General features: G+C 35.6%; 1 protein-coding gene across 12 annotated transcripts in view; it reads left to right on the top strand.

The window, feature by feature from the left end:
- Window positions 1-24654, top strand: part of LOC138696980 (leukocyte elastase inhibitor-like) — a 108053-nt gene that overhangs the window by 52057 nt on the left and 31342 nt on the right. The window contains exon 8 of one of the 12 annotated variants that reach the window (XM_069822544.1): window positions 10999-11138. The exons of 6 other annotated variants lie outside the window; for them this stretch is intronic. In XM_069822544.1, coding sequence (XP_069678645.1) covers window positions 10999-11129 — 131 coding nt within the window. In that variant the 3' untranslated portion in view covers window positions 11130-11138. Of the gene's footprint in view, window positions 1-2264; window positions 2405-10998; window positions 11139-16090; window positions 16243-18381; window positions 18543-19228; window positions 22719-23437; window positions 23828-24654 lie in introns of those variants that run through there. 5 more of the 12 variants (XM_069822543.1, XM_069822534.1, XM_069822533.1 and 2 more) reach the window with 5 other exon arrangements.

Here is a 24654-nt window from a genome sequence, read left to right as displayed (position 1 = left end):
TGTACACATTGAATACCACATGTCTTGCCTGTTTGTGTGTTTTCTTTTTTTTTAGTGGTTGTTTTACGATGCTGTATCAACATCTCAGGTTATTTAGCGTCTGAATGAAGTGATGAAGGTGATAATGAGAGTGAAATAAGTCCAGGGTCCAGTACCGATAGTTGCCCAGCATTTGCTCATATTGGGTTGAGGGGAAACTCCCGCAAAAAAACTTCAACGAGGTAACTTACCCCGACTGGGATTCGAACCCGGGCCACCTGGTTTTGCGGCCAGACGCTCTAGCCGTTACTCCACAGGTGTGAACCTATTTGTGTATCACCCTACCTTTAACTATACGTACATAGCAAGTTCCACTTGTACTAGATTTGCTTAGAGGCGTAGTAACTACTTTAGTTTCAATATACACATGCAATAAAAGTGAGTTCAAAAGCTATACATTATATACGAAATAATGAAGTATAAAGTATTGTTTTACACGCAAATAAAATTAAGCAAAGTACATGCTTGAACTGTCACTACACAGCCTTCGCATTGAAACTGAGATCCTTGATAAACCCATGAACTGCATTTACACGAGACAGTAGGTTTATTTAGTCTACAAGTGATAACTAGGGAACCATTCGGATTACAGCTGGTGTCTTGTGCAATCTTATTCAGAATATTGTGAACTTTCCAATTGTACAACCATATCCTCCTGAACTTGTTATATGTTTTAATTTGTACAACGAAAGATTTGAACTGTGGATGAGCATGGCAACATGGCTTTGCTCACTGGCTAGACAGCAACTAGCTCTCTCTCTCATATTCCTTCGTATTCTAATCCTAGTTTAATCTAGTTAGTGTTGGTAAAACTGCATCCATTCCACAGCATTCACACGAAATGCTTACTGTTCACGACTAAAGAGTGTGGCAAGTTATTACAATGTTTGTCTGTTTTCTGTATAGACCCCGGTTTTGTTGAATGCACATGGCAGCACCATAGCTATTTGTTTCTATCACCACTAGCCACCTTGGATCAGATTCATGTGCTTGTTTCATTTTCAGATCTTTTATCATAATTATGTTCCATTTTGAATCTTGCATACACTACTTTTAACACTTGAATATAATTAATTGATTAACTAGTGCACTTACTCGTGTTAATTATGTAAGATTTGTGCGGCTTACAGCTGTTTCAGTGCTTCACGCACCATCATCAGAGCCTACACTAACATATGAAAACAAAAGCACACATAAGATCGCATCTTCATTCAGAAGGCAGAAATACAACATAACATACAGAACAGAAAACACACTACAAAGACATCTCAACACACAAAAAACACAAACAAATAAATACGACCACACAGGCATATACAAACTCACATGCAATAGTTGCGATAAGTTCTACATAGGACAGACAGGCAGATCATTCCAAACATGCTACAAAGAACACATTAAAGCAATAACCAGAGGACACAATACATCTACATACGCCGATCACATAACCAATGCTAACCTAACATACAATAACATAAATGCGGACATGGAAATCCTACACATACAACCCAAAAACCAAAAACTCAACACACTAGAACAATACGAAATATACAAACACACTAAAACACACCCCAATCAAATTCTCAACACACAGATCAATTTCAGTACACACACACTATTTGACTCCACTCTTCAACACATTTCAACAATCAAACACACCCACATAACAGGCAGAGAAGTTCGAGATGACGCAGAGATCTAGTAGGCTCTGAGGATGGTGCGTGAAGCACTGAAACAGCTGTAAGCCGCACAAATCTTACATAATTAACACTAGTAAGTCCGCTAGTTAATCAATTAATTATAATTATGTTGTTCTCAGCAACGAGACTTGCTCTTATCTTTAATTGCAAATAACATTTTAGGAATTTTATTTTCATGAATTTGTCTGATAAATATTACAACTCTCATCTTAGCTACATTATCTGAAAGTAAATCTTAACCTTGTGGAATTTGATCTGTTTTGCTTGTGCTGTTCGTTTTCTTTCTACTCAGAAAAAGAGAAATTGAAGTGAAGTATGTTATTCAATTGATAGATATCGTCAATCTTTTAATTTCGAAGGTATGAGGGCTTCAAAATCATACTTGGAAATAATTACATGTGCTAAATTGCGGACTACCACTGTCTGAAAGCCACTTCATGTGTGCAAGAATTCAGACTAACTTCATCATACGATTCACACAACAACACGTGAGATTTTATGTGTCTGTGTGTCCTTGCTTCCCAGCTGTCATCACGATGCTGCGCAGTATGCCAAGGTCTCCCCCGCAATTCATTGCCGACCATCCATTCACTTTTTTGATCCAGGACAAGGAATCAGGAATTGTTTTGTTTGCCGGCAGGGTTTCACATGTTTAGTTTGTGCAGGTAAACTAAGTTACTAGTAGCATGCTGTATTGTAATTGAACATGTAAAATGAAGTCTTAATGCAATAAATACCTTAATTTGAGGTGTGAAATTAATACATTAACTTTTTGTGTTTATAGTAAAAATGTTTTTTAAGCACCATTGTGTAAAATTAATTCTTAGAACAAAAAACTTTTATTAGCTAAAGTCTGATTTGCTATTTTATGCAACTTATATAGCCAGATGGTAATGGACATACCTGTTCAATGTTACAATGTTCAGATGAATAACTACTTTCAGTTATGTTACAAAAACCATGAAACTACCAAAAAGAAAAATACAAATGTGCATAGTTATATGTTGACGACACATTTTGCTACAACAACATAACACTCAATGAACGCTCTTGCTTAAATTAAATGGCAACTGACAATTATAGCAATTTAAAAATCAACAATAGAAATATTACAAACAGCTGCTCAGGAAGGATAACCATGAGTTACAGGTAATTTCGTTCAATTTAAAATGTCCGCAGACAGAAAAGGTCCAGTCAAAAATGTCCAAGTAAAAATCGTCCAAGAAATTTAGTCCAAGCAGCAAATGTCCAAAACGTTGTTGTTGTTGTTGTCTAGTGCCTTGCATTTGGCAATGAAGCCATTAGCAGTCGTGCTTTCCAGTACTTTTGAACTGTAGTTTCTTCTGATCTTAATGCTTCACAGGTCCAAAAAGTAAAGAGATCCAAAATGTAATATGTCCGATATACGAAAAGGTTCAATAAGCAATAAGTGTGATATACTAAAAGGTTCAATACATAGCAAAGTCCACTATGCAATAACATAACTTATGTAAATATATGGCGTTTTATTGAACATCTCAAACAGCAACAAAGCCAAACAGAAACCAAGGTCTTACAATTACTTGCAGGTCACACTAATATGTTGTTGTTTTCTGATGCCAGGCATTTGACAACAAAGTCATTTGATCTCTTGCACTCCAATATTTTTCAAAGATATTATCATGGTCAGCCACTGAAGCACAGATTTTGAGGTGTTCCGAATCCATTTCTTGGTTTGAGTTGCACAATGGGCAGTTAGGGGACTGATATATTCCAATTCTATGCAGGTGTTTGGCCAAACAATCATGGCCTGTTGCCAATCTAAATGCAGCTACAGACGATTTTCGTGGTAAATCGGGAATTAACTGTGGATTATGATGCAGAGAGTTCCATTCTTTCCCTTGAGATTGTGTTATCAAATTTTGTTTGTTGAAGTCTAAGTATGTAGATTTAATAAATCTTTTCACAGAGTAATACGTAGATTTAGTAACAGGTCTGTAAGTAGCAGTGCTGCCCTTCTTTGCTAGTGCATCCACATTCTCGTTTCCCAGGATTCCACAATGGGATGGTATCCATTGGAATACAATTCTTTTAATGAGTGATGTTAATTGAGAGAGCATTTTAGTTATTTCTGCTGTTTGAGATGAAGGTGTGTGTCTAGAGACTATTGATAGAATAGCTGCTTTGGAGTCTGACAATATAACTGCATTCTTAAATTTATTGATGTGGCATAGAAGATTCCTGAGACTTTCACTTATTGCAACGATTTCTCCATCAAAACTTGTTGTTCCATATCCAAGAGATCTATAAAGTGAGAAGAGACAGCACGTAACACCTGCACCGGCACCTTGTTCTCTGGAGATCAAGGATCCGTCGGTGTATAAATGAAGCCAGTTTTGTGGAGGGTACCTAATATTAATTGTCTATAAAGACAGTTGTTTCATTATTTCATTGCTTACTTCTGATTTCAGTATTTCTTCTGTTAAATTTAGATTATATTCTATATTTAATAGAGTTAAAGGGTTTGGTTTAATTTGTAAGTTTTCTTTTAAATTCGGGATATTGATTTTCTTATTTAATTCTTGAACCATGGATATGAATCAATCTACAGAGAGGACTGTATGAATGCCAATTGTTACCTGGTAATGTGATAAGTTTTTCATATTGAATCAGTGCTTTTTCTTCTATTGTCATTTTGATGCTGTTAATATTAGTGAGGAATCTCATAGAATCTATTGGAGTTGTTTTGATTCCACCAGTAATGAGTCTGAGAGCTTGGTTTTGAACATATTCTGTTTTGTTTATGAAAGGTGAAACAATTAAAATTTCTCCGCAGTATGTCAGCACTTGCTTATAAACATTTTGTATGTAGTGTTCAAAGTTGGACATTATGTAACAGACCTTTTCAGTAGTATTGGATCTTTTCCATACCCTGAACATTAAAAGCATGTGGACATACTCGTATGTTGGACCTTTCTGTATTGGACATTATCTCTGTTCACCTATTCATTTCCATGTCAGAGAGTATCAGACTTATTACTTTGGTGCTCTGTACCAAACGAAAGCAAAGATCAAGATTGCATATGCGCGGTTCATAGTATAACACAAAAGTGAAATTCCTGAGTATGTTGTGAAGAACGAAACAAAATCTAAAATTTATTCAGGTTGAAATTAAAATAAGGGTTACATAGTCTTCAAAATTTCTCATATTTTTATGAAAATACAATTCATCGTCATATATCCGTTTATAGCAGTAATTCGAAATAATGAAACCGACTTCAGAGGGTTGTAATTATGGTGAAGTGCTGGGGGGGGGGGGGGGTATAGTAAAAAAGGATGCTTCTTATTTTTATTGCTATCTTTAAAATTTCGATATTTTGATGCCTTTGACCATAATTTATGTTTATTCGGCAAAATGGCATGTTAACTCATAACAGTCAGGTCACATTAGTGCTGCTCATCGGAGTGACTACTACCGCGGAGGAATCGGAGATTACGAATAAAGCTCTCCACCGGCGATCTCCGGTACTATCTTAGGTGGAACAGGGGGCATACGGAGGGGTGCGGTGGTTTGGAGCGAAGCGACAGTTGGAGGATGTAGAGCTCAAGGACGACCAGCGCGTATGGACTGAGGATAGTTGTGAGTGGAATAAAATGTCACCAAATCGTATATCCGTCGCATGGAAATTCTTTAATTTAGTTGAAGGTAATAATAAAGTCGTACGCTGTGAACACTGTGGGCGAATTTACTCTAAGGATGGTAGTACTTCGAATTTGTTAGACCATTTGAAGCGATCGCACAATCGCGAACTTGAAGAAAGTAAGTAAATTTAACTGTTCAAAACACTTTAGAACTCTTTTAAAAAGTGTGTTTACTTTGATTTATATATAAAAGTTCTAATAAATAATTTCGTGGTTTTGTGTGCAGACAGAGTAACATTGCGAATGAAAAACTGAAAAGCAGAAGAATTTCAGCAAGAAAGGACCCTCTAAGATTGGTCCAGCATATTGTTACGAGATGAAACTCCAAACTTCAGTGATGAGCCGCTTACTTGAAATGAAATATGAGTTGGTGATTGCGTTGCCAGAAAAGCCAAACGCTCCTAGGACACTAACAGGTCCGTATTTGGAAATCTCTATGGTGTGGACCAGGTTAGGTAGATTCTCTGAGTAGGTCTAAATTTTAAAATATAGGTATGTAAGTGTTTAGGCTACATTAAGAGCCGCGGTTGTGGTACTCGTACCTGCTGTGAAAAATAAATTATTACCATTCAGATACACATTGACGGTTAATTAGTGATATCATCGTTTTCGTAGTTTTAAAATTACGCAAAATATTTGATACGATTTTTTTGAACTGCTTTAGTGCTATTGTACCAAAGGTCCACAGTCTAGAAAAAAAGTCTTGAAATTTCTATAAAACGTAACTTTCGAGGCAATAAAAATCATACATAACTTATACGGAATATTTAAAAGGCAACTTGAGTTATTGGATTAAAATATTGAGTTTCATTCTGAAACTAAAGAAACGTGTGGTAATGATATAATTAAAATTATCCTTAAGTTGATATCCGCTTGTATTTTTTATTACAGAGGAAGAGTGACGCGTTTTAGAAGAGAGAGTTCAAATGCTGACACCCTTTAACACAATGATCACAATCCTGTCTGTTGAAGAATCTTAATAAATTATTTTGGACAGTAAACTTTAACCCAATGATACCACACGTTTGTTTTGTTCCATTCTGAAACTCCTTTAATATGTTTTACATTAAACTAAACTGATTAGAATAATAATTGACAAAAACTGTTTGTGAATAAACGAGTGTTTCCAGGAAAATTATAAATGTTTACATTAGCTACTCAAAAGCTTTACTTCATATACTATGAATTTCAAAACTAGAAAAAAAAATCTGTCAGCTAACATAGTACTTCAAGCAAAACAAGAAAAAAAAGAAGAGCCGAAGTAAGAGAGAGAGAGGTAAATAAAAAAAAAAAAAGAAAATAAACAACAAAAAATTACAACTTATTTTAAAAGATACGTGGACGTCAGCAGATTTGAATCACTACCTGATCTGATTAAAGGAATGCTCAGCGGAGAGCGTATGTCTGCGCCGTAGCACATATACAACCTGCGCGGCATCAATCGGAGGTAATGCGGAGGTCTCCGATTGAAAGCGCACAAACAACCGCTCCGGAGAAAAACTAATCATAAGCAGCACTAGGTCACATGATAATATTTGAATCGCTAATGAATCGAAAAGAGTAAAAATTATTTTTTTTTAAATCTATTGTAAAAGAATTGCTTGAGGTTGTACTCAATATAATGTAACAGTGTGTTGTATTTCTGCTATAAATATTCTTCAGGCTGATGAATTATTTACAGATAATAAATTATGGACCACTACTTCCTTTTATGTTCAACAAAACACTTTGAGCTGCATGGGCTAGTCTATTTTCCGTTAGTGTAAGGTACAAATGGCAATAATGCTTATTGCTTACTTCGAACTGTTTTTAGTTTTTTCATAAAATCTGCGTGCTTATGTCTAATCTACGTGCAAACTAGAGCTCCTCAGTAGTGTGTGTGTGTGCATGTGTGTGTTGTTGCATAATGTACTGTCAGTAGAACATTTCTTCAAAGTAACTTCAAAATTTTCTTTTCGAATTTCGTAGAGTTTGTTACCACCGCCGCCACCACCACCACCACCACCACCACCACCACCAGTATTATTATTATTATTATTATTATTATTATTATTATTATTATGCTGGTGATTGTGGTGTTGGTGGTGATATCAAATCTGCCCCAACATTGTTCCCGGTACAAATTAGATTTGACTTTGCAGAACTTGGACTGAAATCCAGTGCTGCAGCCATACCTCTGATTTAGCGACTGTGAGCTTACAAAGCAAATACTTGGATAGTGACTGCTGAATTTACAGCACATGAGTTCCATATTGCTGTTTTCTAGGTATGACGAGCTGCAAATCAAGGCGACATGCACCAAAACTTCCAAAGATCTTTAAGGCCAACCATCCTTTTGTTTTCGTTCTCCAAAAAAAAGTGTCCACTGCTGTGTTGTTTTTGGGTCGTTTTGCATATTAAGTCTGGTAAATGATGAAGTCATATGAATAAACCCGACTTTTTGGGTGTATGTGACTGGTAAGCATGGGAGAGTGGTAATCATCGGTCATGATGCAACAACAATGTAATAATTCAATCTTGAGTGAGATTCAAGAACAGAATTTAACACTAAAGCTGTCTTCTTTGTTTACCATCCCAATACTTGAAAACAAGGCTTACAGAAGATTTGAGATATTCATAGAATACCAGCCAAAAAGGAAGACCTCTGGACGGACAATATAGATGAGGCCGAATCAAGTATACTCGGCCATAATTCATTGCTGTTATTGTTGTTGTTGTTATTATTATTATTATTATTATTATTATTATTATTATTATTATTTGCTGATCTTTGAAATGCCTGAAATATTCACTCAAACGACCATGGAAGGGGACCAGAGAAATGTGCTTGTTTTACTTTCATTATCTAAGACAGACCCTAATTCAGGGCCTATGTTGAGGGCAAAAAAAAAAAGTCTTCCACTCTGACAAAGACGGTAATTTCAGTTTATAAAAGTTTGCATTCCAGTGTGGCAGAACCACTTAAGACATTAAATTTTAAGTGATAAACACATCAGATATTTAAATGCTAATTAATTTTTATTTTATTTTAATTAATAACATTTATAATGATGTTAAAAATTACGAATTAATTTACAACTGCGAATATATTATTATTCAAGAATACAAGGACACAATTACACTAGAACTTAAAAATTTAAACACTGATAAATAAATTAGTTAAATGAATAGATTGCAATACTTAGGCCTATTTGTGAAACAGGAATTTGAATGCTTTGTTATCTTTTGTAAAAGTACACCTCTCATGGCATCACGTTGTGATCCCATTTATACTGAACAGCCCGCATAGTTAAAATTTAAATAATAATAATAATAATATCATCATTATTATCATCGTCATTTCTGCCTCATCGTCATTTCTGCCTAACTCGTGTAGTTTAAAAATGGTGTTTACGAAACTAGTCTCCTCCTGTGTACGTACATAAGCATCATAATATCCCAATAATAGTGTATTATTTACTATTTTCTGGTAAAACGTCTTAATATTATTCAGTCGGCTTGGGTGGCACAGTGAGTAGAGTGCTGGCCTTCTGTGCTCGGGATTGCATGTTAGATCCTGGCCCGGGTCGATGGCATTTAAGTGTGTTTAACTATTTCCTTCACAATGAAAAATTCGTCAAAAAGAACTCCCGAATCGATTCACTTCTTTAAACATTTTTCGACCACGGGAATGCACACTTATTTTCCCACTCTGGCACAGTTTTTAACAATGGCACAGTTTTTAACAATGGCACAGTTTTTAACAATGGCACAGTTTTTAACAAAATCAGCAGAACTTGTTGTTGTCCTCAGTGCACACTCCACATGTCCAGGTATGAAAGTCTGTGTCGTAAAATGCGTGGACAAATGAGCAAAATGGTTTCTTTCTATTACCGTTATCTTGAAAAATATTTGTCTGAGCAATTTGACTGGTGCGGTCAGGAAGCTGGCTTCTTTCCTGCTTGTAAGTTGTGATTGTAGCACTTTGTAACTAGTAATTTTCCTTATCAGAGGATAAATGTCCTTTAGCCATCATTTGTGGAACAAGAAGATTGTGAATTATGACTAATGTTTGTTCACAGCCAGTTAAACTTGTTTAATACAGCAATAAGGAACAAAAACATGCCCTCTGCAAGTATACCATGATAAAAAAAACATTATAGAACAGGATTGTCAAATTTACATAAGCATGAAGTGATTTTATTACTGTGGAACAAAAATTATTTGCTGTGACGAAGTTTGAGAGATTTTGGGTATAATCATAGCAGGAACATTTTAACGCACCTTATTTTGACAGTAATTCTTTCAGATTCTAAAGCTGCAATTCAGGGAATATGTTCAAATGCTACAAAGAAGTCAACAAAAATAAGAGAATGCTACAAAATGTTAACACAACTCCAAAAAGTTAATAAGATTGTCCATCTCCAATGGATTCCAGCACACTGTGGAGTCATGGGGAATGAAACCGCAGACACACTTGCCAAGAAAGGCACAACAATAAAACAAAAGCCTAAATTTCATTTCTCATATTCCTCAATAAAACGCTTGATCACTACAAAATTTTCTCATTCATACTTACAAGAAATAGAATCAAATGCTAAAGACAAAAAATGGATTACACTACTTTCCAACCCAGATATAATCCCCCAGAGACCAAAGAAAACAGCAGTTGCAGCCTTCAGACTATTGACAAATAAATCATGACTGTCTAGCAAGTCATCTCTACAGAATAGGTATCTCAGCTTCACCCATACGTGTCCTGTGTAACGATCCAGCAGATATGAATGAAGACCACTTGAAGACCTGTGAAGCATTAAGATCAGAAGAAACTACAGTTCAAAAGCATTGGAAGGCACGACTGCTAATGGCTTCATTGCCAAATGCAAGGCACTAGACAACAACAACAACAACAACATTTTTAGTTTAGTTGAGGTCGATAAAATTGCATCCATTCCACACATTTGGCACAAAATGATAAAGTAATGCTTACTATTAAGAACTCAAATGGAAATTTAAAAAAATGTGCTTAATTTTTACAATGCTGGAGTCTGTTTTCTGTCTAGATGCCAGTTCTGTTGAGTGCCGCATAGCAGCACCAGACCTGTTAATTTCTCTCACCACTTGCCCCTTGATCAGGTTCACGTGCTTGTTTCATTTTCAGTTTCATGTTCTGTATCAGATGTATGTTATTCTCAGCAAGATGATTTGCTCTTTCTTTAATTGAAAAGTAATATTTTAAGAATCATATTTTCTTACTGTTTAAATTATCTAATGAATCTTGCAATCTTCGCCAGTAGGTGGATTGTCTGAAAGTAAATCTTAAATTGTTTGTTTTGCACTCGGAGGAAAGAGAAGTTGAAATAAAGTATGTTATTCAATGAATAGACATCGTCGGTCTTTTAATTTCGAAGGTTTGAGGCTTAAAAAGCATACTTGGAAATGATACGTGTGTTAAATTGCAGACTACTGCTGCCTGAAAGCCACTTCACATGTGCAAGAATGTAGACTAACTTCTTCATAAAATTAAAACAAAGTTATTATTTCCGTTGACCCACACAACACGTGAGGTTTGATGTGTCTGTGTGTCCTTGCTTCCCAGCTGGCGTGTTCGTGCTGCGCAGTATGCCAAGGTCTCCCCCGCAATTCATTGCCAACCATCCATTCACTTTTTTGATCCAGGACAAGGAATCAGGGATTGTTTTGTTTGCTGGCAGGGTTTCATATGTTTAGTTTGTACAGGTAAACTGAGTTACTTTTATCATGCTATATTGTAATTGAACATGTAAAATGAAGTCTTAATGCAATAAATACTTTAATTTGAGGTGTGAAATTAATACATTAATTTTTTTTCTATTTGTAGCAAAAATGTTTTAAAAATAGCATTTATAGCATTAATTACCAGAACAAAAAACTTTTATTAATTAAAAGCTGTTTTCTTGTTTTATGTAAGATATATAGCTTTAATAATAATAATAATAATAATAATAATAATAATAATAATAATAATAATAATGGCTTTATTTAACCTGGCACAGTTAAGGCCATAAGGCCTTCTCTTACACTCAACCAGGATTAAAACTTGCTTACACAGTTGAACATAAAACTGGATCGGAATTAAGTAATTACATACTGATACAATTTAGGTACATAATGAGATCAAAAGAGGTAGTTACATAAATTTACCTCATAAAATAAAAACAAACATAGCGAAATACATATTAATGTTGTTAGAATCAAATACGAATCACATAAAAACAGAAGCCGATAATTCAATAAAAAATGTACACAGTAAAAATAAAAATAAACACATTAGTATACATATTAGTATTAGATTACAATTAAGTAGGATTTACATAATTATACCAGAAACCGACAATTCAATAAAATGTACACAAAAAATAGATTAATATTTAAAAATAACACAGTGGGATACATATTGGCGTTAAGTGATAAATAAACACGATTTAGATAATAAAAATAAGAAAAAATAAATAAATACAGTGGAACACATTCCATTAAATATTTGCAACGCGTTAGGTCTGGCAACTCATCATAAGATATTTTTCTAATTTACATTTAAAGGAAATTAAAGTTCTGCAGCCCTTGACTTAAGGCGGCAGAGAATTCCAGTGACGAGAAGTAGCAACAGTGAAAGATGAAGAATAAAGAGATGATGTGTGCAGTGGTATTTCTAGCGTGTTATCATATTGTGACCGAGTATTTAAGTTATGATACCGAGAAAGACTGTGGAATCGGACAGATAAGAGGGAGTAGAGGTGTGCAAAATTCGGTATAAGAGAGAAAGGGAATGTAACTTTCTCCTCTCATTTAACCTGAGACACAATAAATGGTAATGGATGTACCAGATCAATGTTAAAATGTTCAGTTAAATAACTATACTTCCAGTTATGTTGACAAAAAAAGACAAAAAGAGACAACGAAATTCATGAAACTGTAGAAAACAAATATGTTGACGACAACACATTTTACTATAATAATATAACACTGAGTGAAAGTTCCTGTTTATATTGAATATAAAAATCAACACTCGAAATATTACAAACAGATGCCCAGGAAGGATAAAAATGGCCATGTCATAATATCAGAGTTATTATTCTGTAGTCCATGTGCTCTGTCTAAGGCGAAAACAAAGATCAATATTGCACATGTACGGTTCACAGTGGGATACCAGACTTCACAAAAACGAAGTTATTTGGTGTGTCGCGAAGAATGATTCAAAGTCTGAAAAATTGATTCAGATTGAAATTTAAAAACTTTACGTATTGGAAATTGCTTATATTTTTCTGAAAATACAATTTATCACTATATAATACACTCAGGGACAAAAAAAACCGGACACTTTAATATTTGCTGGTATTTTGCAAAATATTATCTTCTCATACAATATTATGGTAGCCATCTGTTGTTATGGAGACGTGTATACATTGTTGATTGTTTTTTGTTTTATAAACAAGCCATTACAACCAAATATTCCAATTTTGCTTTCGGAGTCTCAGCTATAACAATTTTGTCTCAACCATTTTGTGCCTCATTATCGTTATCATTCGTTATTTCTTTATTTTTACATTTTCTGAGTTTAAGTGGGGTTGTAACATTTGTCTTAAAACAAGATGCGACCTGAAGATGTGGCTCGAGCTGTAGCCCTTTACGATGATGGACACAGTGTACGTTACATTGCAAATGTTATGAATATGGCTAGAAGCACAACCCATGATGCCATAAAACGGTATAGAGAGATCCTAGAATATCCCAGAGGACCAGGTTCGGGTCGTCCAAGAGCTACAAATCCAAATGAAGACAGTTATATGGTGTTTAGAGTTCTTAGGGAGCGCAACCTACCAGCGACTAGTGTAGCCCAGCAATTTGTTAACATGCATGGACGTCCAATTTTGGCCAAAACAGTTAGAAGGAGGTTGAAAGCAAGTGGACTGATATCAAGGAGACCTGCAACTGGTCCCAGACTTCTCAGGATGCATCGAGTTGAACGACTGCGTTTTGCAAATGATCACAGGGATTGGAGAAATGGACAGTGGAGCTGTGTTCTGTTCACCAATGAGTCCCGTTTCAATCTGTGCTCACCTGATGGACGTGAAAGAGTTTGGAGAAGGAGGGGAGAACGATTTTCACAGTGTTGCATTTCCGAAAATGTGCCGTATGGAGGTGGTGGAGTGATGGTTTGGGCAGGAGTGTGTACGGATGCTGGTACAGAGTTGGTTTTTGTTGAAAATGGAAGACTAACAGTTGATAGGTATATAAATTTATGTTTGACTGATCATGTTGTGCCATTTGGCCAATTTGTAGGCGATAATTTTGTTTTAATGCACGATAATGCACGGCCGCATATTGCCCATGCGGTCGGAGATTATCTCCAAGAAGTGGGAATCCATGTTCTTCCATGGCCAGCAAGGAGTCCAGACATGAACCCAATTGAACACGTGTGGGACATGCTGGGACGGCATGTTAAGAATAGACACCGAGACCAGAATCGTTACAAAAGTTGAGGTGAGCACTTGGCGAAGAATGGGAACTTATTCCTCAAGAAGACATTGCTAACCAAATTGAGAGCATGCCAAGACGTAAGGATGCAGTTATTCAAGCCAGAGGGGGTAATACCCGTTACTAAAAAGAGTTTTTAATGTTTGAGACACCATAAAATGAAAAAACAGTTAGACCAAACGATGCCATAGTTATACGCCCTTTGTAATTTTTTGTAAATTTTCTCATCAGAGATTTTTATTTTTTTTTCAAATGTTGTCGTATAAGGTGCTAAATGGAACATTATTTTGTTTAAATGGGTTTTGTTTCATTTTGGAATAATTGGCAACGAAATACAAGCAAATATAGAAGTGTCCGGTTTTTTTTTGTCCATGAGTGTATAACCATTTGTAGTATTAATTCGCAATAATGAAACTAGCGTCAAAGAGTTGCAATAATGGTGAAATGTAAAGAAAAAAAAATAGGAGTAAAAATCACACTTCTTTGGTTTTATCACATTTATCGCAATTCTGCAAAATGGTATGTTTACGCTAAACAATCAGGTCATATAATAATTTTTGGATCATTGAGAGCAAAGATTTTTTTTTATTATTTATTGCAAAACAGTTGCTTAAGGTTGTACTCAATATACTGTAACCATGTATTGTATTCTTGCGACAAACATTCTTCTTTCTGCCTGCAGGTAATAAATTATGGACCACTACTTCCTTTTATGTTTAACAAAACACTGTGAACTGCATGGGCTAGTCTATTTTCCATTAGTGTAAGGTACAAATAGTGATAATTTTTGTTGCTTGCTTCCAACTGTTTCTAGTTTTTTCATAAAATGTGCGTGCTTATGTCTCATCTACGTGTAAACTAGAGCTCCTCAGTAGCATGTGTCTGAGCATGCATGTGTTGTTGTATAATGTACCGTCAGTGGAACATTTCTTCAAAGTAACTTTTAAAATTTTCTTTTCGAATTTCATAGAGTTTGTTACTATTTCCACAACCATTATCACCTTCGTCGTTGTCATTATTAAGGCTGGTTCACAATAAACCGGAAACGAGAATCGGAACGAAAACGAAAACAGTAAAATTGTTAAAATGTGTACATTTAAATGTGAGCATTCACAATTAACGAAAAGCTTGCCGAGCCCGGAATCAGGAACGGAGAGTTGGCCAAGTTTCAACTTTGGCGTTCACGTTTCCGATCACAGCCCACTAGATTCATTCTATTGCCATCTAAAACCTATTTTGACGTATATTTTGTAGCAAGAAGACCGTGACATAAACTATGCATTATTTTGTTCTGTGCTGTGCATCATGGAGCAAGTTTTATTTGATGAGATTCTAATATTGAGTGTTGAGAAAAATCTTCACGTTTATGATAAGCGGCGCGCCTCGTATAAAGATGAAAAAATGAAGGAGAATACGTGGCTTTCAATAGCTGCATCTTTGAACACCGATCGTAAGTGAATCATATTTTATTACTGTATTGGTTGTATTACACACTGTATATTCATGCTTGAATTCAATGACTACTGTTGTGTTCATTTTTGTTCTATTACAAATGTTTCTTCTCTAATTATTTTACGTTATGGTAGACTTAAAATCAGTTGTGATAATAAAGATGCATGGGCATATTTATAGTACTGTACTAATGAAATGTTTCAGTTGAAATTTCGAAGTTGGTTAATCTGTGTTTATGTTGGCTGCCTTGTACTCATGAGAGAACGCCAGTGGTCAATTATACACAAATAACATCAGAATGCGTAATATCGACTTTACATATCGTTATTGACATGCATATCGATATGCATAGTCGTCTACTTTCTTGGTTTATTGTGAATCAAACATTTTCATATTCACGTCCTCTGCTTCTCGTTTTCACTCTGGTTCTCGTTCCCGGTTTATTGTGAACCAGCCTTTATTATTATTATTATTATTATTATTATTATTATTATTATTATTATTATTATTATTATTTTGCTGGTGATTGTGGTGTTGGTGGTGTTATGAAATCTGCCCCAACATTGTTCCCAGTACAAATTAGATTTGACTTTGCAGAACTTGGACTGAAATCCAGTGCTGCAGCCATACCTCTGATTTAGCGACTGTGAGCTTACAAAGCAAATACTTGGATAGTGACTGCTGAATTTACAGCACATGAGTTCCATATTGCTGTTTTCTAGGTATGATGACGAGTTACATAACAAGGGGACAGGCACCAGAATTTCCAAAGATCTTTAATGCCAACCATCCTTTTGTTTTCGTTCTCCAAAAAAAAGTATCCGCTGCTGTGTTGTTTTTGGGTCGTTTTGCATATTAAGTCTGGTAAATGATGAAATCATTTGTGGTTTATGATTGTTAGAGAGTGCTGCAATGTAGTGTATAATGGTTTACATTCACTGTACGGATTATTAAAGAGAAAAAAAAAAAGACGTTCCAGTTTTCATTGAATTTCAGTTCTTAGCTACACAGTAAGTCTGCCTTTTGTGTGTATTGACTGCTAAGCATGGGAGAATGGTAATCATTGGTCATGATGCAACAACAGTGTAATAATTCAATGGTGACAAATATAGCATTCACATTGCAACAGCATGTGTATGTTGTGAAACAATTTTCTCGTATATAGAATGAGTAAGATTCAAGAATAGAATTTAACACTAAAGCTATCTTCTTTGTTTACTGGCCCCATACTTGAAAGCAAGACTTACAGAAGATTTGAGATAGAGTTTGTTACCATTTCCACAACCATTATCACCTTCGTCGTCGTCATTGTCATCATCATCATTATTATTATTATTATTATTATTATTATTATTATTATTCTACTACTACTACTTACTGGCTTTGAGGAACCCGGAGGTTCATTGCCGCCCTCACATAAGCCTGCCATTGGTCCCTATCCTGAGCAAGATTAATCCATTCTCTATCATCATATCCCACCTCCCTCAAATCCATTTTAATATTATCGTCCCACCTACGTCTCGGTCTCCCTAAAAGTCTTTTTCCCTCCGGCCTCCCAACTAACACTATATGCATTTTTGGATTCGCCCATACGTGGTACATGCCCTGCCCATCTCAAACATCTGGATTTAATGTTCCTAATTATGTCAGGTGAAGAATACAATGCGTGCAGTTCTGTGTTGTGTAACTTTCTCCATTCTCCTGTAACTTTATCCCTCGTAGCACCAAATATTTTCCTAAGCACCTTATTCTCAAACACCCTTAACCTATGTTCCTCAATGTGAGAGTCCAAGTTTCTCAACCATAAAGAACAACTGGTAATATAACTGTTTTATAAATTCTAACTTTCAGATTTTTTGACAGCAGACTGGATGATAAAAGTTTCTCAACCGAATAATAACAGGAATTTCCCATATTTATTCTGTGTTTAATTTCCTCCCGAGTATCATTTATATTTGTTACTGTTGCTCCCAGATATTTGAACTTCTTCCTTCACCTCTTCAAAAGATAAATTTCCAATGTTTATATTTTCATTTCGTACAATATTCTCGTCACGAGACATAATCATATACTTTGTCTTTTCGGGATTTACTTCCAAACCTATCTCTTTACTTGCTTCCAGTAAAATTCCCGTGTTTTCCCTAATCGTTTGTGGATTTTCTCCTAACATATTCACGTCATCCGCATAGACAAGCAGCTGATGTAACCCGTTCAATTCCAAACCCCTTCTGTTATCCTGGACTTTCCTAATGGCATACTCTAGAGCAAAGTTAAAAAGTAAAGGTGATAGTGCATCTCCTTGCTTTAGCCCACAGTGAATTGAAAACGCATCTGACAGAAACTGACCTATACAAACTCTGCTATACGTTTCACTGAGACACATTTTAATTAATCGAACTAGTTTCTTGGGAATACCAAATTCAATAAGAATATCATATAAAACTTCTCTCTTAACCGAGTCATATGCCTTTTTGAAATCTATGAATAACTGATGCACTGTACCCTTATACTCCCATTTTTTCTCCATTATCTGTCGAATACAAAATATCTGGTCAATAGTTGATCTATTACGCCTAAAACCACACTGATGATCCCCAATAATTTCATCTAATATGGAGTTAATATTCTCAAAAGAATATTGGACAAAATTTTGTACGACGTCAACAAAAGTGATATTCCTCGAAAGTTACTACAGTTAGTCTTGTCCCCCTTCTTAAAGATAGGTACGATTATGGACTCCTTCCATTGTCCTGGTACAATTTCCTTTTCCCAAATTATTATTATTATTATTATTATTATTATTATTATTATTATTATTATTATTATTTTGCTGGTGATTGTGGTGTTGGTGGTGATATGAAATCTGCCCCAACATTGTTTCCAGATTTGACTTTGCAGAACTTGAATTGAAGTCCAGTGCTGTAGCCATACCTCTCATTTAGTGACTGTGAGCTTATAAAGCATAGTGACTGCTGAATTTACAGCACATGAGTTCCATATTGCTGTTTTCTAGGTATGATGATGTGTGGGAGTTCACTTCTGTATGCACCAGAACTTCCAAAGATCTTTGAGGCCAACCACCCCTTTGTTTTCGTTCTCCAAAAAGAAAATTCCGCTGCTGTGTTATTTTTGGGTCGTTTTGCATACTAAGTCTGGTAAATGATGAAGTGATTTGTGGTTTATGATTGTTAGAGAGTGCTGCAATGTAGTGTATAATGGTTTACATTCACTGTACGGATTATTAAAGAGAAAAAAAGAAAAGACGTTCCAGTTTTCATTGAATTTCAGTTCTTAGCTACACAGTAAGTCTGCCTTTTTGTGTGTAGTGACTAGTAACCATGGGAGTATGTTAATCATCTGTCATGATGCAACAGCAATGTAATAATTCAATGGTGACAAATATGGCATTTGCATTACAACAGCATGTGTATGTTGTGAAACAATTTTCTCGTATAAAGAATGAGTGAGATTCAAGAACAAAATTTAACATTAAAGCTGTCTTCTTTGTTTACTTTCCCCATACATGAAAGCAAGGCTTACAGAAGATTTGAGATAGAGTTTGTTACCACTTCCACAACCATTATCACCTTTGTCGTCTTCATCATCATCATCATCATCATTATTATTATTATTATTATTATTATTATTATTATTATTTTTCTGGTGATTGTGGTGTTGGTGGTGATATGAAATCTGCCCCAACATTGTTCCCAGTACAAATTAGATTTGACTTTGCAGAACTTGGACTGAAATCCAGTGCTGTAGCCATACCTCTGATGTAGTGACGAACTTACAAAGCAGACACTTGGATAGTGACTGCTGAATTTACAGCACATGAGTTCCATATTGCTGTTTTCTAGGTGTGACGATGTGCTGCAAATCAAGGCGACATGCACCAAAACTTCCAAAGATCTTTGAGGCCAACCACCCCTTTGTTTTCGTTCTCCAAAAAGAAAAGTCCGCTGCTGTGTTGTTTTTGGGTCGTTTTGCATATTAAGTCTGGTAAATGATGAAGTCATTTGTAATTTATGATTGTTAGAGAGTGCAGCAATGTAGTCTATAATGGTTTACATTCACTGTACGGATTATTAAAGAGAAAAAAAGAAAAGACATTCCAGTTTTCATTGAATTTCAGTTCTTAGCTACACAGTAAGTCTGACTTTTTGTGTGTAGTGACTGGTAAGCATGGGAGAATGGTAACCATTGGTCATGATGCAACAGCAGTGTAATAATTCAATGGTGACAAATATGGCATTCGCATTGCAACAGTATGAGCATGTTGTGAAATAATTTTCTCATACAAAGAATGTTATCACCGTGAAGCATCAATCAGTCAATCAATCAAACTCCTGTATCTCCTCATGAGGAGCATAAGGCATTCATAAAGTGCCTCCATCGGACCCTATTTCTAGCCAACTTCTTCACTTCGCTCCATGTTTTCCCCTCCCTAGCAATTTCCTCCAAAACTGTTCTCTTCCATGTATTTTTTGGCCTTCCTCTTGTTCTACTACCCTGGGGGTTCCAATCCAAAGCCATTCTTTCTACTGCTCCATCTTCTTTCCTGATTGTGTGCCCTATCCAATTCCACTTTCGTCTTTTGATTTCTATTGTGATTTCGTTCTGATTTGTTATCTTCTATAGTTATGAGTTTGTGATTATATCTGGCCATCTAATTTTTAAGATTCTTCGTAAACATCTATTAACGAATGTTTGCAGTTTATTTTGTATAATTTTACTTGTTTTCCAGAAAATCAGAAAATCAATGTCCCGAATTTAAAGGAAAACTTACAAATTAAACCAAACCCTTTAACTCTATTAAATAAAGAATATAATCTAAATTTAACAGAAGAAATACTGAAATCAGAAGTAAACACTGAAACAATTGTCTTTAGAGACAATTAATATTAGGTACCCTCCACAAAACTGGCTTCAATTATACACCGACGGATCCTTGATCTCCAGGGAACAAGGTGCCGGTGCAGGTGTTACGTGCTGTCTCTTCTCACTTTTTAGATCTCTTGGATATGGAACAACAAGTTTTGATGGTGAAATCATTGCAATAAGTGAAAGTCTCAGGGATCTTCTATGTCACATCAATAAATTTAAGAATGTAGTTATATTGTCAGACTCCAAAGCAGCTATTCTATCAATCGTCTCTAAACACATGCCTTCACCTCAAACAGCAGAAATAACTAAAATGCTCTCTCAACTAATATCACTCAATAAAAGAATTGTATTCCACTGGATACCATCCCATTGTGGAATCCTGGGAAACGAGAATGCGGATGCTTTAGCAAAGAAGGGCAGCACTGCGACTTACAGACCTGTTACTAAATCTACGTATTACTCTGAGAAAAGATTTATTAAATCTACATACTTAGACTACAACAAACAAAATTTGATAACACAATCCCAAGGGAAAAAATGGAACTCTCTGCATCAAAATTCACAGTTAATTTCCGATTTACCACGAAAATCGTCTGTAGCTGCATTTAGATTGGCGACAGGCCATGATTGTTTGGCCAAACACCTGCATAGAATTGGAATATATCAGTCCCCTAACTGCCCATTGTGCAACTCAAACCAAGAAATGGATTCGGCACACCTCAAAATCTGTGCTTCAGTGGCTGACCATGATAATATCTTTGAAAAATATTGGAGTGCAAGAGGTCAAATGACTTTATTTTCAAACGCCTGGCATTAGAAAACAACAACAACTTGTTTTCCATGTCTCACAGCCATGTAATAAGATTGATTTCACGTTACTGTTAAAGATTTTAATTTTTGTAGATCTGGATATAATACAGTATAAGATTTCCATATTGGGTACAACTGGACAGATGCACTATTTGCATCCTCAAAGGCTCCACCATCCTTGTCGATTATACTACCCAAATATTTAAATTCTTGAACAGTAAGAACAGAGCATAATTTACATATAATATAAAATCTTAATAGAATGCAGTGTTTCTTCTCTTTTTGTCCTTTTAGTTGGTTATTTTATGATGCTTTATCAACTGCTCTGGTCACCTAGCATCTGACAGAGATCAAATTGATAATGCTAACGAGATGAGTCCGGGGTCCAGCACCCAGCATTTGCTCTTAATGGGTTGAGGGAAAACCCCGAAAATACCTCGACCAGGTAACTTGTTCCAACCAGGATTTGAACACGGGCTTGCTTGTTTCACAGTCAGGCAGAATAACCATTACACCACAGTGGTGGTGCAGTGTTGTAGGTGGCAGTAGCGGCCGGTGATCGATATCCTCGGTGAGGCCAGATGCAACTAGTTTAAGTGCCTCCGATAGGAAATGTTTATGATATTAATTATTGTTGTTATTATATTATTAATATCATTATTACTGTATTATTATTATTATTATTATTATTATTATTATTATTATTATTATTATTATTATTATTACTATCAATGAAAAATAATAATTTCACTCACCAAATAAGCTGTTATGCTGTGAGTTTCAGTGATTGTTTCAGTGTGATGAAGCAACCCACATTATGTGTTGAAATTCCCCTTTCTTTCTTTTCTCTTTATTTTTTTTTCCTTTGACAGCAACAAACAAGGCCAAGAGAAGTTTATTTTGCGCCACATTACCACATAACCATTTATGTTGCCCATATCAGGATGCAATAGAAACTCGCGTTTTAAGATTGTGTGTCAGAAAAATTATCAGCGATGTCGTAGGTATCTCGGTAGTCTCTTTCTTTATTTAAAACTTCCTTTCTTTCAGTATTATTCCTTCTCGAAAAAGGACACTCTAACAATGAATTAACTACACCAGCATTATTTCTGGCATTTGTTTCTGTTTATATTTTCCCGAAATACATAACAACATTGGCCCAGATTCACTACTGTACTACGAAGTACAATAGTACAACACCCTCGCTTATGTCATAAACTGAGATATAAGGGGAGAGAATCTCGAGTGGATTTCTGCCTGCTTTAGAGCTGGAATTTTGTTATTTATGGCCTAGTTAGGAAGACAAGTCACCATTGCTATTCCCATCCCACTCTACCCTTGAGGCCGGCCCATGGATGGGAGGAATGAAACCTGACCAGGCCAGCCGAATTGTGCCTCAGCTTCAACGTTTTAAGCGTAAACTCAAAGCCCTCGAAAGGACATGAAATGCATTAAGCCAAACCCGGCACGAGCGATCCTGGCCTCGTGAACAAATTTTACTGCAAAACAGGTCTATATACATCACAAGCCAGACCCGGCATGAGCAATTCTGGCCTCAGGAACAAATTTTACTGCAAAACAGGTCTATATACATCAAAGTTTTCAAATGCGCGATATGTGCTTCATTCAAATAACTAATACATTATATAAAAACACAAAATTTGATTTCAGTTAAGCCAAGTGACTGAGGCCCGGCCTCACTTGCCTCAGTCAATCAGCCGCCACTGGTAGCTGGCTAAAAATGAATTGCTATATCATAACACACTACCTGTGTTGCATCACTGTAGTGTGACAGTTGGCACCAGTGAGTTTCATTTAACATAAGGATGAGGCAGATTATAATTAAAGTATAGCTGTTTCCATGTAGGAGTATATGAATACATTCTGAAATCTATAATTTATTCTTCTAATTAAATTTATTGCTCTGATTGAGGTTCTGGCTGATATGTACATCTGTTATCAGGCAGTACATCTCACTTGATGATATGTGTCAGAGGAAGAACAATTGTTTGTATGCATCTGAAGTCTGACTAGTGCAATATGTATCTAGTCGGTGATGTATGGAATTGAGGAGGGAAAGAAACTGGCTTCCTTATCTCAATATCTCCTGGCTTAGTTACCTCATGAGCAATGCCTTATTGGTGTCGCTTATGAGGTTCAAACCTGTCTTCGGACAGTTGAATAAAGAAACGATTAAATTTACAGAGAAGCAAACGTTCGTAAATGAAGCTTAAGTAGGAATGCACCGGCCTTTAATCTAGGATTTATTTGCTTATCATTATCTGAAACATTTAAAACCAGATACTGTTGTTGAATAAAATTCATAATGCTTAATGAATGAAATTAATTCTCATGTTTCCTATTTCTTCTAGGAATGATAGCCGTGAAATATTCGATGCCTCCGCCTCCTAAAATGTTCCAAGCTAACCATCCTTTTGTTTTCGTTCTTCAAGAGAATAATTGTGAAATTTCCATATTTATTGGTCGTTTACGCCATCTATAGTGAGTGAGACCTGAACTGAGAGTTGTGTGCTGTGACTAGTGAAGGCTCGAGTTTGATGTGAGTCTGCCATTCAGCAGTGATAAAGAAACTGTGATGTGCACAGACTGTGCTTTAAGAACAATCTGATGTAACCAAACTGCAGACATTGCATGTGTTTTATTTTCCAATGTATATTAAACCAAACCTCTTGTACTGTTCTCAAGCATTAATAACAGCTGCAAATGTTAACATCAATAAACTTGAACAACTACAAAATCAGGCTCTTCGTCTAATCACTGGAGCAGATAAATCCACACCTGTTGTTGCCATGCTTACCTTAACACGAATCCCACCAATAACAACAAAAATAGAAGAAAATGTTACGACTGCCAATCTCTAAATGGACAGAAAAGAACCTCCCTTCCTCAATCCTTAAAACTGATAGTAGTTTCCTAGAAAAGGTAACACAGATTAAATCCAAATTGAACATTCCTAATACCGGTACCAGAGAAAATTTACTCATAAGAGAAAATCCATTGGAATTATTGTAACCTACCTTCAGTTTGGAATTAACAGAGGAAATAAGTAAATCAGACACACCAAAAGAAATACAAAAACTTCTAGCACTGGAAACGATCAATACTAGATACCCTACAGAAGAATGGCTACATATATATATACCGATGGATCCACCACAGAAAACCTTACTGGAGCTGGAGTTACATGTACACATTTTTCCTTTTATCATTCTGTTGGCAGAGACACAACAAGTTATGATGGTGAAATAGAGGCTATACACATTGCTCTCCGAGAATTATTAAATCTTCCCTTAAATAAATATAACAAGACAGTAATTCTTTCAGATTCTAAAGCTGCAATTCAGGGAATATGTTCAAATGCTACAAAGAAGTCAACAAAAATAAGAGAATGCTACAAAATGTTAACACAACTCCAAAAAGTTAATAAGATTGTCCGTCTCCAATGGATTCCAGCACACTGTGGAGTCATGGGGAATGAAACCGCAGACACACTTGCAAAGAAAGGCACAACAATAAAACAAAAATCTAAATTTAATTTCTCATATTCCTCAATAAAATGCTTGATCGC

This window comes from Periplaneta americana, chromosome 3, assembly GCF_040183065.1.
Source record: "Periplaneta americana isolate PAMFEO1 chromosome 3, P.americana_PAMFEO1_priV1, whole genome shotgun sequence".
NCBI classification, from domain to species: Eukaryota; Metazoa; Arthropoda; class Insecta; order Blattodea; family Blattidae; genus Periplaneta; species Periplaneta americana.
This window is presented reverse-complemented; position numbering and strand designations above follow the sequence as displayed.